At 45.1% G+C, this 14965-nt stretch overlaps 1 protein-coding gene across 1 annotated transcript; it reads right to left on the bottom strand.

Moving 5' to 3' along the window:
* Positions 1–346: 346 nt before the first annotated feature.
* Positions 347–14742, bottom strand: SS18L1 (SS18L1, nBAF chromatin remodeling complex subunit). The gene is made up of 11 exons (XM_018559861.1): positions 14566–14742; positions 11283–11359; positions 10332–10416; positions 8515–8659; positions 5985–6182; positions 5703–5867; positions 4274–4375; positions 4085–4177; positions 2305–2430; positions 1286–1413; positions 347–429 (listed from the first exon to the last, which is right to left on the bottom strand). Exons 1-11 carry the CDS (start codon positions 14632–14634, stop codon positions 403–405), a joined length of 1215 nt encoding a protein of 404 aa, XP_018415363.1. The 5' UTR covers positions 14635–14742; the 3' UTR covers positions 347–402.
* Positions 14743–14965: the final 223 nt, after the last annotated feature.

The following is a 14965-nucleotide window of genomic DNA, read 5'->3' as shown; positions in this document are numbered from 1 at the left end:
TGATTTATACCTAACCGCCTACTAGGCTGATTCATGGTCCAATAGGCAAGGTGCTAACCTTTTGGCAGATAAAGCAGTTCACGTACCAAGTGTTTATTCAGCCGTTTGCCTAGAGTTCCACTTTAATTACGTGACAGGTCCTCCTTATAATAAAAGAAAAGCTGCTACAGTCTGTCCATATTCCGCCTGTATTTGGGGAGACATGATGCCTATACTAACAGATCACACACCAATCTGGATCTTTAAAAAATGGGAATATTCCACCAAGAGGGAGTGTAGTCGCCTCCAATCGCTCCTCAATCTTGAAATCGGTACGTGCAGTAAGCATTGCTGATGGGTATTGTTCGCAGTCCTGTTAGCCTCAGACCCGTGATTTGACTGTCGGAGGACCAAAGTGCTGGCTTACTGCTGGTAGTTTGCATACTGACCCTGCAAGGACAGAACACATTTTATGACATTGTCATTTTCCTAGCAGCCAATCATCTTTTCTTATTCTGCCTATTCTAGACAACTGAATAGTGTTAGGTTGTTGTTGTGGTCTACTGCGCATAATTGGCCTGCTCAGGCCCAAGCACTGCATGCTGAGAGAAGATCTCATGCCCCAACATACCTAGAAGTCATGGGGATTTGCGGCAGCTCCAGTGGAGCATTGCAGAGGGGCAGTGTGATGAAGGAGAGTAAAAGGGGAGTGGGGAGGCATAGTGACAATCTCTTGATAGCCCCCACCTCACTCATTTATGCTTTTTGGCTACTCTTGCCTGAGCATTGCATCCTGGGAGAAGGTCCCATGCCCCAACATACCTAGAAGTCACTGGGATTTGCAGCAATGCCATTGGAGCAACGTAGCACGTTGCCAGTGCAAGGAAGGAGAGTAAAAGTGGGTTGTGGAGGCGAAGTGACAGAGTCTCTAGATAGCCCCCCATAGCTGAGCACTGCATCCTGGGAGAAGGTCCAATGACCCGCCATACCTAGAAGACAGTGCCAATGGAGAAATGCAGCAGAAGGGCTGTGCAAGGAAGGAGAGTAAAAGTGGGTCGGGAAGCGAAGTAACAGGATCTCTTGATAGCCTCCCCACCCCACCTGACTCATTTATACTTCTTGGCTGCTCTGGCCTGAGCACTGGATCCTGGGAGAAGGTCCCATGCTCTATTATACTCAGAAGCGCAGGTTATTTGCATCAGCTGCAATAGAACAATGCAGCAGCAGGTGGGACTATGCAGTGGAGAGAATGAACTGTTCAGGGAGGCAATGTGACAGAGTCTCTCTAAATGAGCCCTAGCCTTACCTCGCCGTAACCGTATGGCCTCTGTTGCTGGGCGGAGGATGCTGTCTGGGGTGCCCGGTAGCTGGAATATGGCTGGGTCTGGCCTTGCTGGTAGGTGGAATACTGTGAGGAAGAGCCCTGTGCTGGAACTGGGAAGTAGAACAGATTATGGTGAATGGTATATAAGATGTGCAGCATGATATATACTGTTTGCTTCCTCCTTTCCTATCATAATGTACTGTCCTCCATACCCATCCTCCCCTGCAAGTCTAACTCTCACCCGTACCTGATGCAGGTATTCAGCACAGGAGTACAACCTCTCCATAGGTCTGAATGAAAAGTCACCTGTGCATGTGTGAGATTGGCCCCAGAAAATGTTGACAGGCTGCTTGGTAGCTATGTGGGCAATAATTTGCTGCATTGGGACAGGTAAGTATAAGACTTGGGGTAGGGAAGGGGGGACCTTTGGAGCAGTTACAGGTTCCCTTTAAACAATTTGGGGAAGAAGGGGTAGAGTGCAAAGGGGTATCAGAATCAGATTTTACTTACCTGTCCGCAGCAGTTTTGTGTTGTAGGCACCAATGCCGCAGTCTCATTATTCACATTGACTGAATGCTCTGCTGTCAGTGGCTCCATGCACAGCCGTCATAGTGTTAGGTCATGTGATCCAAATCTGGAGCACCATGGGTTCTCCCTTTTACAATGATCGGATTACTCTAATACCCTTTCCCTCCCTCCCATGTTTAAAGTGAACCTACATTTTTCATTTTAACTGAAGAATTCTACCAGGCCTAATTTTCCACTTTCATTCAATTGCCTTTCCATTCTGTCTATAGGAGGGAACCAGAGCACCTGCTGAAAGCCCAAATTGTGGAAGAACATGCAAGTTCTATGCAGATGGTGTCCCTGCTGGGAATCTCACACAAGACCTAAGCGATGCAAAGGAACAGAATCCACCGATTAGCTACTCTGCTTCCCATTACATACATAGCAATACTAGACAGCACTTTGCACCGCAGTTTTCACAATGGTGTTCTCACCGTATCCCTGCTGCTGCTGCCCCGGATAGTTCTGTTGACTGGAGTACTGCTGCTGCTGGGTGTACGCTTGTTGCTGTCCTGCTCCCTGCTGATATCCACTCTGCTGCTGGCTGTACTGGGCGTTTCCTGCACAGCAATGAGTTATTATAGAGTGACGTCCATTCACATTCTCAAACAATTCATCCCCACGCGGCTCCCTCCTCATGTATCACTGGCCCCTCCCTTTTAGATTGTAAGCCCTCAGGGGCAGGGCCCTCCTTACCATCTTGTCTTGAATTGTATTGTAATGTCTTCCTTATATTGTAAAGCGCTGCGCAAACTGTTGGCTCTTTATAAATCCTGTATAATAATAATAATTCTTCACAACTTCATGTATAGCGTTCTTCATGCTCAGGACATAGTTCATTACTTGAACCTTAAAGGAGAACTATGAGGTGAGCAATTTCCACTCATCCTCATAGTTCGAGCCGACGTGTGACAATGAAACTGTCACACGTCGGCTCAGTAGATCGGGAAGTGAGCGAACACATACCGCCGCTCGCTCACCTCCCTGCAGAGCCGTGACTGTCACTCACGGCTCCCTGCAGGGATTCCCCTCCTCCTCCAGCGCTGACTGGCGGAATGGACAGGGGAGGGGGCGGGTACAGCTGGCTCTGCCTCTAGATATGCAGAGCCAGCTGTCAATCACGCAGCTGGGTGGATCTCGACAGTAATGTTGGGATCTGTCCCAGCTGCGGCGGTCTCAGTATACTGCGAGCTGTAGCTCGCTAAATACTGAGCTTCGGGTCACGGGAGGACGCTAGTTTATGTACTCCCGTGACCCTCAGGGGAACTATGGAGAAAAACACTTACCCCATAGTTCTCCTTTAAGTTAAGTGACTGACTTCAGACATTTTTTTTATTTTGGATAGAGTAGGAGAGGCTCTGGAATTTAAACACTTATTTATTTGCAGGGATGGAGAAACCACATTAATGTAACTAACTGACTCACTCTGGAAGGCAGCTCACGTAAAACAAGGGTCCCCTCCGATGGGAACCCAGAAACATCAAAGCTTAAACATACAACATATAACTTATTTCAGCTCTCAACCGAACTTCCAAGCCCTCGATTGCTGATGTCATAGCTGATCACATGTGCAGTACCATGCCAACTGCAATGAGTTATCAGATGGATGCAATGAGTTATCAGTAGCATGCCAGTAAGTAAAAGATCAATTAAGCAGCATATGTCAGTATAAGTATAAACAGATTAGTTGCTTCTGCTTATGTTGGCAATGTACTGAGTCCATGTAAGCCTTGTTAAAGTTCACTGAACCCTGATTAAGGGGGAGTGTTGTTGGCCCCGGAAACATTTTGGCCGTTTTATGTCATCATATTATAACTATTTCAAGCAATTTGGACTCGATCATCCTTTGGTTGGACACTACTGTTGTATGTTTGAGGTTTGTCAACCAAGTGGGGAGATTTTCCTTAACATCCTGTCCTTGTGACACTGGTACAAAAATGTGTATATCAGAGGATGTGGTTGTCACCAGGACAAGAAAAAAAATTGTCTGAAGTTCTAACTCTTCCTCACTCTTCTAACAATGTGTTTATCCTTTGTTTGCAAGTGACAACTCATCAGCATCAGGATCTAGAAACCTCCCACTCCTATGGCATTGAAGCAGGTGAGTGCTCTTTTTCAGAGATCCGAGTTGTCGCCAATGATAGGGTCGCTAGCTCGAAATGCTACAGTATGATAAGCCAAAGGCATAGAGAGTTACATTTTTACTTTTCTGACCTCCTTCATAGTAATGTTGCGAGGAGTCATCAAATGTCCTGTCGTAGCTCTGCTCCCCATAGGTGGGTTGTTGGTAAGCGTACTCACTGTGTCCTGTGAACAAGTTCATTAAGCATCAAATAAAAGCATTTACAAGGAAACGTCTGGAAGTAGAATGATCTGTAATTTTCATATACCTGCTAGACTTACCGTCTGTATAATATTGCTGGCTCATAGAATCCGAGGAACTTTGGCTGTGTCCGTACTGCTCGCTATAATACTCTTCCTGGCCAATGTATTGCTGGGTGGAGCCTGCACGTATACGGAATGGATTTTACACATTTACAGCCAGTCTCAGCTAAAAAAGAGCACTTTTAAGCCTATTTAACGAGGTACTTCAAAGGGCACTAGCCTATGCCACCTATGGAGCTTTAAGTCTCCTGAATTGGTCCCCTGAGCTTAATGACTGTGCACAACACAAGATTTGGTTACACCAAGTCTCTTCTGCTCGCTGTTCTTCTTGCTGGGGAGGAGACTGTACCTGAGGACCTGCAGTGCAAGGATCTCCCTGCTTTAGCTTCATTCATTGATTCTGTGGATCTGGGATTCCTCCACCTCTTCTTCTGCTTTTATGTATATTTGCCACCAGTCATTAGACTACCAGACATGAAGGGGGCAGCTCTGACAAGAGGTAGCAATGCCCTACTTCCACCAATACCCAGATAGCAAGCAATTGAGCTGCAAGTTTGAAAATGACTTGCTAAACTATTGCAGACTGCCAAGCAAATTTGCTACAAATTCAAAAAGTGTCAACTAGAACTTGTGCTGCGAGTGTTCTGCAAGTCTACAACTTGCCAGGAATATGTGCAGCAAGTTAACAAAATTACAATTTCACCCTGCCACAAGTTTGTAGCAAGTTATCCTTGCTATCTGGGTATGGCCTCCTCCACACAGTAAATGGGTAATGGGGAAAAGATCAGCTGCAGGGAGCACACGTACTATGCTGGCAGCAACGTATTTGTCCTCTGCTTGCCTGTTTTTGCACAGCTTCCACAGTTTAGGTCGTTGAACCAACGTCTGTGATTGCAAAGCTAGCAAGACTGTACAAAGATAACATTGGTTATTGTTAGCCTGCTTTACTGACAAACAGGCTGAATGAGTGAACATTTGCTATGTTATAGGGAACATCTAGGAATGTTCATTTTGCCTAAGCAGTACCCTAAGAAACTACCTTGTATCTTGGATTCCTCCTGAGGTATAGCGGTGCACCCCAGTACCTTGAGCTTCATAGCTCTATATATGCAGTGTGAGATCATCTAAGGCACTGCAACCTTTAACAAAGTGCTAGTCTGATAAGATTTGATGATACCTACAGGGTTATTCCCTAAGGGGTGAAGGGTTTGGAGAATGCAGGAGTAGTGAACAATCTAGGACAACATAGCTGAACTGTAAAGTGAGCTGAATTGGAGAATGTTTCCAAATCAGCTATTTTGGCCTAGATTGTTCACTTCTCCTGCCTTCTCCAAACTCTTCACCCTTTTGTGAATAACCCTGCAAGTCTCCGCTGCTTAATGTTCTCCTTGCTGGAGAGGAGACTGTAACTGAGGACCTGACAGACAAGCGAATGAGGTCTCCTCACCTTGCTGTGATGCTCTGTATGGTCCCAAAGGCCTTTGACCCATCATGCTGCTTCCTTGGTTACTCTGGCTCATTATGGAGATGGAAGATTGCCCTTGGTAGTGCTGGCCTCCACTTTGTGCTGTGGTGTAATGCGAGCTGGCAGCTTGCTGGTGCATCATGGACACTGTGGCACGACACGGAGCAGAAAGATCAATCGTTAACAAGTGGGTGAGATATTGGAAGCAGGTTCAGAGATTGAAAGCAGGCCTCTTTGAGATTATGTGTACTGTATACATCTTACCTGGATTGGATGGCAAGTTCATATTAGCCCTTGACACATAATTTCCTATGGTGCCCTGGCTTTGCATTGGCAAATTTTGAGAGCTGGACACAGCATGACTATACCCAGGAGCCGTACCGTGGGAGCTCACTGCCATACTCATGCTGGTTGCGGGCATCGTGGCTTGACCAGACTGCTGCATAGACACGTGGTTGGGCCCTAAAACAATTAGAAGGAAAAAATGTAGCAGAAAGCAAGATTCAATCACAGTAATACTTAAGTGTTTGGTTTAACAATATAATTATTTATAATGGGAAATATGTATAAGGGGCTGTGTCAATTGGCTTTTTTTGGCTTCAAAATGGTTTTGCATTCCTATACAAGTCTATGGAACTGCAAAAACCACCTGCAGCAGATCAAATGCAGGAAAGAAGGTCAACTTCAGGTCAGGAGCTGGTCAGAAGGTCAACTGCAGGTCAGAAGAAGGTCAACTGCAGGTCACAAGCACATCAAATGTCGGTCAGAAGGAAGTTAACAAAGTAGGTCAACTACAAGTCAGAAAAAGTCAAATGTCGGTCAGAAGGAAGTTAACAAAGTAGGTCAACTACAAGTCAGAAAAAGTCAAATGTCGGTCAGAAGGAAGTTAACAAAGTAGGTCAACTACAAGTCAGAAAAAGTCAAATGTCGGTCAGAAGGAATTTAACAAAGTAGGTCAAATGTAGATCAAAAGAAGGTCCACTGCAGGTCAGAAGCAGATCAAATGTAGGTCAAAAGGAGGTCAACAAAGTAGGTCAAATGTAGATCAAAAGAAGGTCCACTGCAGGTCAACGAAGTAGGTCAAATGTAGATCAGAAGAAGGTGAACTGCAGGTCAGAAGCAGATCAAATGTCGGTCAGAAGGAGGTCAACGAAGTAGGTCAAATGTAGATAAGAAGAAGGTGAACTGCAGGTCAGAAGCAGATCAAATGTCGGTCAGAAGGAGGTCAACGAAGTAGGTCAAATGTAGATAAGAAGAAGGTGAACTGCAGGTCAGAAGCAGATCAAATGTAGGTTAGAAGGAGGTCAACGAAATCAATCAAATGTAGATAAGAAGGTCAACTGCAGGACAGGAGGTCAACTGCACTTCAGGAGAATGTCAAATGTACTGTCGGTCAGAAGGAGGTCAACTGCAGGACAAATGCACCTGCCAATGAATTTCAAAAGCATCTCATCATCAACACAAGCCGAAAGCCCATTGACACAGGCTCATACACTGGCAACACCACCAGCCCAACCTAATGATATGTACAGACTGGCACTGACCAGACAATCCATGAGAATAATAAAGAGTATCCAACCCATGCTTCCGATTTTAGACTTATTTCAGAGCTGACCTGTGCTGAAAAGTTCTCATATTGTGGTATCAGTAGGGTGGTAAAGTGACTCTGGAGGAACCACTATGAATGCATCTATTTGCGGCATACCAGCACACTGTATGAAGCTGCAGATACCTGTGCTGAGTAAATACAGTAATACCTTGGTTTACAAGTAACTTGGTTTGAGAGTGTTTTGCAAGACAAGCAAACATTTCTGAAAAAGTTTGCCTTGATATACAAGCAGTGTCTTGCATTAAGAGCAAAATTTTGTAGAAAAGCACCACCCGAATAAGGCTGTAACAGTGCGAGCGATGAGTCTGTTCAACGACAATGCATGTCACATTGGATAGATTCCTTGTTAAAGTTTCACGAAATGAAAAAGATTCCATTGAGATAGCAGTGATTCCGTTAGTGATAGTGAAAGTCGTCCTACAAAATAATCCTCCTCTCTCTTGTCCCCCTCACACCAGCCACGAAGGTACCGGTAATTGGTTTATTTTTCTTTATATTTTGTGCAGTATTATATTACAGTACAGTATTGTAATCATTTTTACATGATTATTTTTGGGTTGTGGAACGAATCATCTGAATTTCTATTATTTCCTATGGGGAAATTCGCTTTGATATACAAGCGCTTTGGATTACAAGCATGCTTCCGGAACGAATTATGCTCGTAAACCAAGGTATTGCTGTACACTGGCTGCTATTGCTAACTTTTGAAAATCCTTGTTGTCTGGCTGTCATACTTACCCAAAACATCAAAATTCTGAGGAGCTGACCTGGAACAAGTAAGCAAGTCATGTGTGGTGGCTTCACTCTGGCCTACTTGTTCCAAGTATTGGAAAGTACTAAAGACAGTAATAGCTGTCTAGTTAGTATTCTCAGGTGGTCAGCAATAGGGTCAGGTATTTCTCCCAGACCTGGTCTACTGACAACTGACAAAGATGGGAAATGAAACCTGTTCTGCCATCCTATAGGTTACAATGACACACCTAGACTAGGCATGCTCCTACGCGAGCTCTGAAATTTGGCAAACAATGGAGGAAGATCCTGCGTTTGCTTGTTTCCTTTTTACAAAGGGTGCAGACTTCTTGAAGAGGGAGCACGCACTCCCTTCACAGACGGGGATTTTCAAATACACATAGCATTTGCACCTCTGTTGCTAGGCAACTGTAAGACATCAGAGACAGGCCTCACCGTTGCTGATCTGGTTCGGCATGAGGGAGGAGGGCGTCAGGCTGGCACCCAGCGCATCGCTCAGGTTGCCCTGTGTGTGGAGCGTCTGGCTGGGGCCCGTTTGGCTCATCCCTCCGGGGCCCAGGTTTATGTTCTGCGTCGGCGGCTGCAAATAAAACTACGTCATTTCACAAGCAGAGCAGCACCAGGCCACAAACAATGCAAGCACAAAGATAATTACGGTGATCTATTCCATGCCTCTATTGCCCTCTTGAGCGGTGAAATGCACGTTGATGTAAAACATCATATAAACAATATGCAAAAACAAAGGTCTATATAATATAATATGACAATATACGTATATCTGTCCAGACTCTCTGCGACTCTATGGGCCAGTTATCTGGGCACATGACTGATAAGCTTGACAGGCCTTGCCCGTAGAATATTCCTGGTTAATTTTTTACGAGGTAGGTCACCAGGTCTTTTGTTGACCCTTCCCAGTTGCACAGGCTTGGCATGGGCATGCAGGATGTGATAGACATGTGCATAGCCAATTTGTACACACCTACTAGGGCCAATTTAGACAGAAGCCTACCAGCACGCTGTGGGAGGAAACCGGATCACTTAGAGATAACCCACACAAGCACAGGGAGAGCATGCAAACTCCATGCAGGTAGTGTTGTGGTCAAGAATTGAACTGAGGGCCCCCGGTGGTTTTTCAGAACCACCCATGCTAGAAGGAAGTCAAGCAGGACCACTATCGCCAATGATATTCGAATAATTTAGATAACAAATAGTGTATAATTAAAATTTTTTTAATTGCAAGTCTTTCTTTATAACTTTTTTGGCACATTGATATGTGGGCTAACTGTCCAGCCAAAGAGACCAGCATTGGGACAACTATGACATTGGTGGGGGTGCTTACAACTGTAATCATTTACTCTCATGGTCCAGCCAAAGTGACCAGCATTGGGACAAACTACGGCACTGGCAGGAGCGCATAAAATTAGGGATGCACCGATGCCGATACTAGTATCGGTATCAGTGCCGAGTATTTGGGCAAGTACTCGCACTCTCACAAATGCTCCGATGCCTAGCCCGATACTTAGGAAGGTATTAATTAGCTTTCAGGAAGCCGGGCAGCGGTCATTACAAGCTGCCAGGCTTCCTGATCGGCAGGGAAGGTGGCTCCACGCTCCCTTGTCACTTTGTATGCACCAAATGCCTTCACTTGTGACGAGGGAGCATGGAGTCGCCTTCCCGGCCGATCAGTAAGCCGGGCAGAGTGTAATGACTCGCTGCCCGGCTTCCTGATTGGCTAGAAAGCCGGCTCTATGCTTTCTCGTAACCTAGTGACGAGAAGCATGCGGGCGGCTTCCCTGCTAATCGGGAAGCCGGGAGGCGAGTCATTACACGCAGCCCGGCTTCCTTAATGGGACTTTTGGTATCGGTATTGGCAAGTACCAGAAAAAAATATCGGTACTCGTACTCGATAAAGAGATACCGGTATCGGTGCATACCTACTTAAATTTTAACCATCTATTCTCATGGTTTTTAAAACAAAATTCTGTTGCTGTGACTGTTCATTCCTCCATAGCAGTGTTACGGTTTGTCCCAACCTCTGTCGCTATCACTTTTTCCTGGACAGCTTGGCCTGCATGTAAGTGTGAAGAAAACATAAAGTGGTGTGGAAATGAAACACTGCACTTAGCACTACCAATACATGGGTTAACCACATGCAAATGTCAGAATACAATATATTTATGATAGGGGTCCTTAAAGCACCAATACCTTATCTATAGGTAAGGATGGAAGAATGGGGAGGCTACTCTACTCACCGCAGGAAGCAGAGACTGCATGTTCTGATTGGAGTCTGCTATAGTGGCGAGATACACCAGATTTCTGTGCAGGATCTGCTGGTATCTATGAGATGTAATCAAATGCAAAACAGAAATATTAACATACAATATAAGATATTTATGGAAAAACACGATGCAAAGACCCCTCTGGTGGCCCATGTTGGTACTGCATGATAAATGAGTAATAGTTAATCAATGCTTAATATAATATTTCCTCTTTATTTACTTTTTGTGTGAATTTATCATTCCAATTATTTGTCTTTTTCTAATTTCCCCATGGATGAAACCTATCAACTTAATCAAATGGAGTATGCAGGACCAGAATTGGGTTGAGTCCAGGTACACAGGTGTAAAGGGCATGGCTGGCGTCTGTTTTCCTTCCCACTGTGTCTTTTTACTCTGGAACTAAAAGGCTGCATTCATCCAAATCTCTGAGTATACGCTTGAGTGAGCATGCTCCTTTCTGCTCTCTTACCTCAGTGTTCTGTGCTGGAATAGCTAAGTAACAGCCACACCCCCTCAGCAAAAGAGGGGGCGTGTCTGACTAGGACTGGTACTAAGTGCTGATTGCAAAGTGCACTGGGTCTAATGGACTACACTGTCATATTTAGAGACCCTGCATAACTGCTATAACAGGAAAGTGGTAATACTATGAAAAAAGAGGACATCGGTACAATGTCTAACTAAATGATTATCTATTTTTATTACTTCAGTTGGGCTTTAAAAATAAGAGGAGGAATTGCTCAGTCCATCCATTGCCTTTGTATACAAAGCCTAAGGCCCTGTCGGCCCTTTGGGGTGTAGTTAAAGGCGTGTGAAATTCCATTGGAAAGACACATCAACACCCATGCCCTTATAGTCAATGACGCCGATCACATTTCATGCAGGTTTAGTGCCATGCATGCCTGCTATGGCTGCCCATATACTCACTGTGTGCACTCGGCAGTCTTCCCCTTGCTCTGATAATCCATTATACATTGTATCAGATGGTGATTCTCATCCAGCATCTGTTCAATGACAGAGCAAAAGAAAGAAGTCAGTTCATGAAAAAAAAAGCTCTTCTTATTTTGTAAAGCTGAACCCCGCACACAAACACATTATTCAGATATAGGATATAATCTACTTTGTATGCACCAAATGCCTTTGCAAACCTTGTAAAAGTAGTACTGACATCACTGTACTGTACATGGCCTGTGCAGGAAAAAGAACTATGGGAGGGACCCAGCAAGCCCCACCTACTAGAGGAGACTACATGAGGGAATGGAGACAAGACTGGTCATCCTGCACAAGGAGAGAGAGCAGCAGTGAGCGGTCTTTATTACAGGAAGGGGCGGAGACAAGACCAGTCACCCTGCACAAAGAGAGAGAGCAGCAGTGCGCGGTCTTTATTACAGGAAGGGGCGGAGACAAGACCAGTCACCCTGCACAAAGAGAGAGAGCAGCAGTGCGCGGTCTTTATTACAGGAAGGGGCGGAGACAAGACCAGTCACCCTGCACAAAGAGAGAGAGCAGCAGTGCGCGGTCTTTATTACAGGAAGGGGCGGAGACAAGACCAGTCACCCTGCACAAAGAGAGAGAGCAGCAGTGCGCGGTCTTTATTACAGGAGGGGGCAGAGACAAGACCAGTCACATCAACTTCCACCTCCTCTGCACTCAACAATCAGAAACACATGGACTTGCTATGATACACTGTAAAAGATAATAGTGATAGATACCTTGTGTTTTTTTTATATATAGCATCTGCAGCACTGCCTGACCTGTAAATCACAGACTCTGATATTTAACAGTTAGGCAATGGGCAAAGGGGTTAGAAATGCAAGAGCAGCTTAGTACCAGGAAAGGAGGGGCTTAATCTTGACTTAGAGAAAAAAGTCAAAGCCCTGTATAAAGCTAGACCCGTGATCCAGGATCCTGCTCATGCACTAGGAATCTGAGGATATGCAAAGGTACTGGAATGTTACTTAATTGGACATAAGAGGTTACTCCTCCGCATCTGCTACAGTGAGACGTTTTACTATGCTGAGAGCAAATTTGATATCTAAGTTTTTCTGCTCTCTGCTCTGCTTCACTGAGCTGCTGTCTGTCATCCTGGACAGTAATGAGGATGGGCTTAGTGCAAACCCAGTGCGCCTGAGTTCACTCAAGCCCGCTTAAAACTGTGACTGCCCCCCTCAGCCCGTTCAGTTGTGGGAAGGCAAAATGCTCCTGCCCTGAAGCTATACATCAAGAAAGGGCAGGGAATGCCCCCGCTAACACTGTCACTGCTGATTGGGCCAGGAGGGCGAGTCATAGTTTTCTGTGGGCTTGGCCGAACTTAGGCTCACCTCCAATCCTGACACAACAAACAAGGGGCATATTTAAAAAGCAGTGACTCTGACCATCACCAAACATTCACTGCAGAAGAATCTTTCAGGTGCATGTGTTTTAAATGACAGTGATTAATTCTCCACCAGTGAATGTTTGGCAAAAGTCACATTCCCTGCTTTATCAATCGATCCCTAAAGGTGCCAGGTTGTCAGTGAGCTGCCAGCGTGTATAGCATCACTCCATAATTAGAAAGCTGAAAACAAATTATATTAAGATAGGCCCTTTATTGATGCTGATATACAGATTTTCATGAGTTATACTCACAGCACAACCCTCAGTATTTTTGCCACTAGATGTCTTACCTGTCTTGAATCGCAAATGCAGGTTAAATTCTTTTTTTTTTTAGAAATGTCATACTGGCCTTCAATCCGGAGCTGTCGCTTGTAGTAATCTCTTTTTGCCACAAGATGCCCTCGGTCTTCCAGGTTGAATGATGCTGGATAATGGACATCATTCAACCTGGAAGACCGAGGACATCTTGTGGCAAAACAGATTACTACAAGCGACAGCTCTGGATTTTAGGTCAGTATGACATGTCTTAAACAAAAGACTTAATCCTGCAATTGGGAATTAAGACTGGTTTGCTTTAAAATAAAACTCCCATGAAAATCTGTATATAAGCTTGAATGAAGGGCCTATGTTAATGTAATATGTTTTTGGGATTTAAGACAGGTAAGACTGAGGGTTGTACTGTGAGTGAAGGGCATCATGGGACCGGGGGGGGGGCAGCATGGCGCTCTGAATTCAATGTTAAATGGTGCAGAGAGCAGCACTGATGTGATCATGTCAGGGCTGCTCTCTGAATCATTCAGGATCACCCAACCCGGAGTAAAGGTGAAGAGGATGGTGATCCTGCAGCATCATATGACAGGCATGAAGATTTCCGAATAATGTCCACGGGAAGGGGACTTCAGAGGAAGAGGGAGGGCACTGGGGTGGAAAGTAGGAAAGTACAGTGCCCGGAAATCATAAGAACATGCATGTGTCTACTGAACCTGGCATTGACTAGGGCTATCCTGGCATCTGGCAACATTTCCTTCTCGGTGCCCCTTCTCATGACGTTTCCAAATCTCACCTTTGGATCCAACACACGTTACATCCAATGTGAGATGATAAACCTCTTCCGATGAGGACAAGATAAATAACATGAATGGCTAACCCCTGTTAGGTGTCATGATTAGCAGAAATGTCACACGTAGGTGTAGTGCATCAAGAGGAACTGAGCATTTCCTGCAGCACCGTGAGCCACATGTGTCCCCCAAGCCACCGTCTGCAGACAGAACTTCGGTCACATTGGCCACAGTTCTGCTGGTAACCGACCACACTGACACTGAGCACGCATCAGCCTGAACCCCCAAGGCAAGCTGAGAGGATTCATCAAAAAAAAAAAAAATGATACAAGTGATAGAGAATCCAGATTGTACACCTTCACTGATCCCCATTCTGGATTGTGTGATGGAAGGAAATGAAACGGCGATAGTCATTCATAAACCCTCCTCCCTAATCCACAGATAAGGATGAAGAAAGCATTTAAGTGTGTCAATGGCTGCAACTGTCATGGAGGCAGATGACATCTGAGAGGACATTTAAATAATTAGCATTCATCATGGCACCCATGCAGAGTTCAATCATCATATATGTTATTTAGATATATATGAGATAAGGCAAAATTGTTATATTGTAAAATGGAAAGCAATGCTTGGTTGTCATGCATCAATCATGCAGATTACATAGATCTGTCTTCTGCAATATATGCATGGCACATGGGCAATACATGTCCCTCCCCCCCTTAGAATAAAGCTGGTGCCATCAACCCCCCCTCTCCCCCATTCAGCTGATCATTTACCTTCTGTATAGTTTGCTGGGTGACTTCTCCTTTTCCTCTGGGTCTGGCTGCAGCAAAGGCCACAGACATGATTCCCCCCCTCTGGACCTGTGCGTGTCTGAGCAGAATAAATTATTACAGATATTCTTAATATCTGCACCCTTATTGCTAGCCAGAGGATTCTTATTCTACGCAGCAGACAGGGGGAGACGCTGCCGAATGGTATGACCCTCTTCCAACCCGACGAGCTGCGCCAGGCAGGTTTCAGTTCATTACTACACGGACTTAATTCACTTTATTGAATGAGTCTAACGGTCAAGGTGAAAGATAAAGAAATCCTGCGTGGTGGCGGAGTGGAGCAACTCGTCCTCCCCTACGCACTATTGGTACGCTCCACGAGCCGGGTTTCCTGTCTATAAGC

The sequence above is a fragment of the Nanorana parkeri genome, unplaced genomic scaffold (assembly GCF_000935625.1).
Source record: "Nanorana parkeri isolate BGI_ZX_2015 unplaced genomic scaffold, ASM93562v1 scaffold17, whole genome shotgun sequence".
Classification (NCBI taxonomy): Eukaryota; Metazoa; Chordata; class Amphibia; order Anura; family Dicroglossidae; genus Nanorana; species Nanorana parkeri.
The sequence above is the reverse complement of the archived record's forward strand: the minus strand, read 5'-3'. Positions and strand labels throughout refer to the sequence as shown.

What these genes read in the sequence shown, in the direction of transcription:
- SS18L1 (XM_018559861.1), bottom strand. Translation starts at nt 14,634, where the DNA reads ATGTCTGTGGCCTTTGCTGCAGCCAGACCCAGAGGAAAAGGAGAAGTC. An exon ending in GCCGAACCAGATCAGCAACG is followed by an intron (nt 6,183 to 8,514) that starts GTGAGGCCTGTC and finishes TAATTGTTTTAG; the next exon opens with GGCCCAACCACGTGTCTATG. An exon ending in GCAACATTACTATGAAGGAG is followed by an intron (nt 2,431 to 4,084) that starts GTCAGAAAAGTA and finishes ATTGCTGTGCAG; the next exon opens with GAAACGCCCAGTACAGCCAG.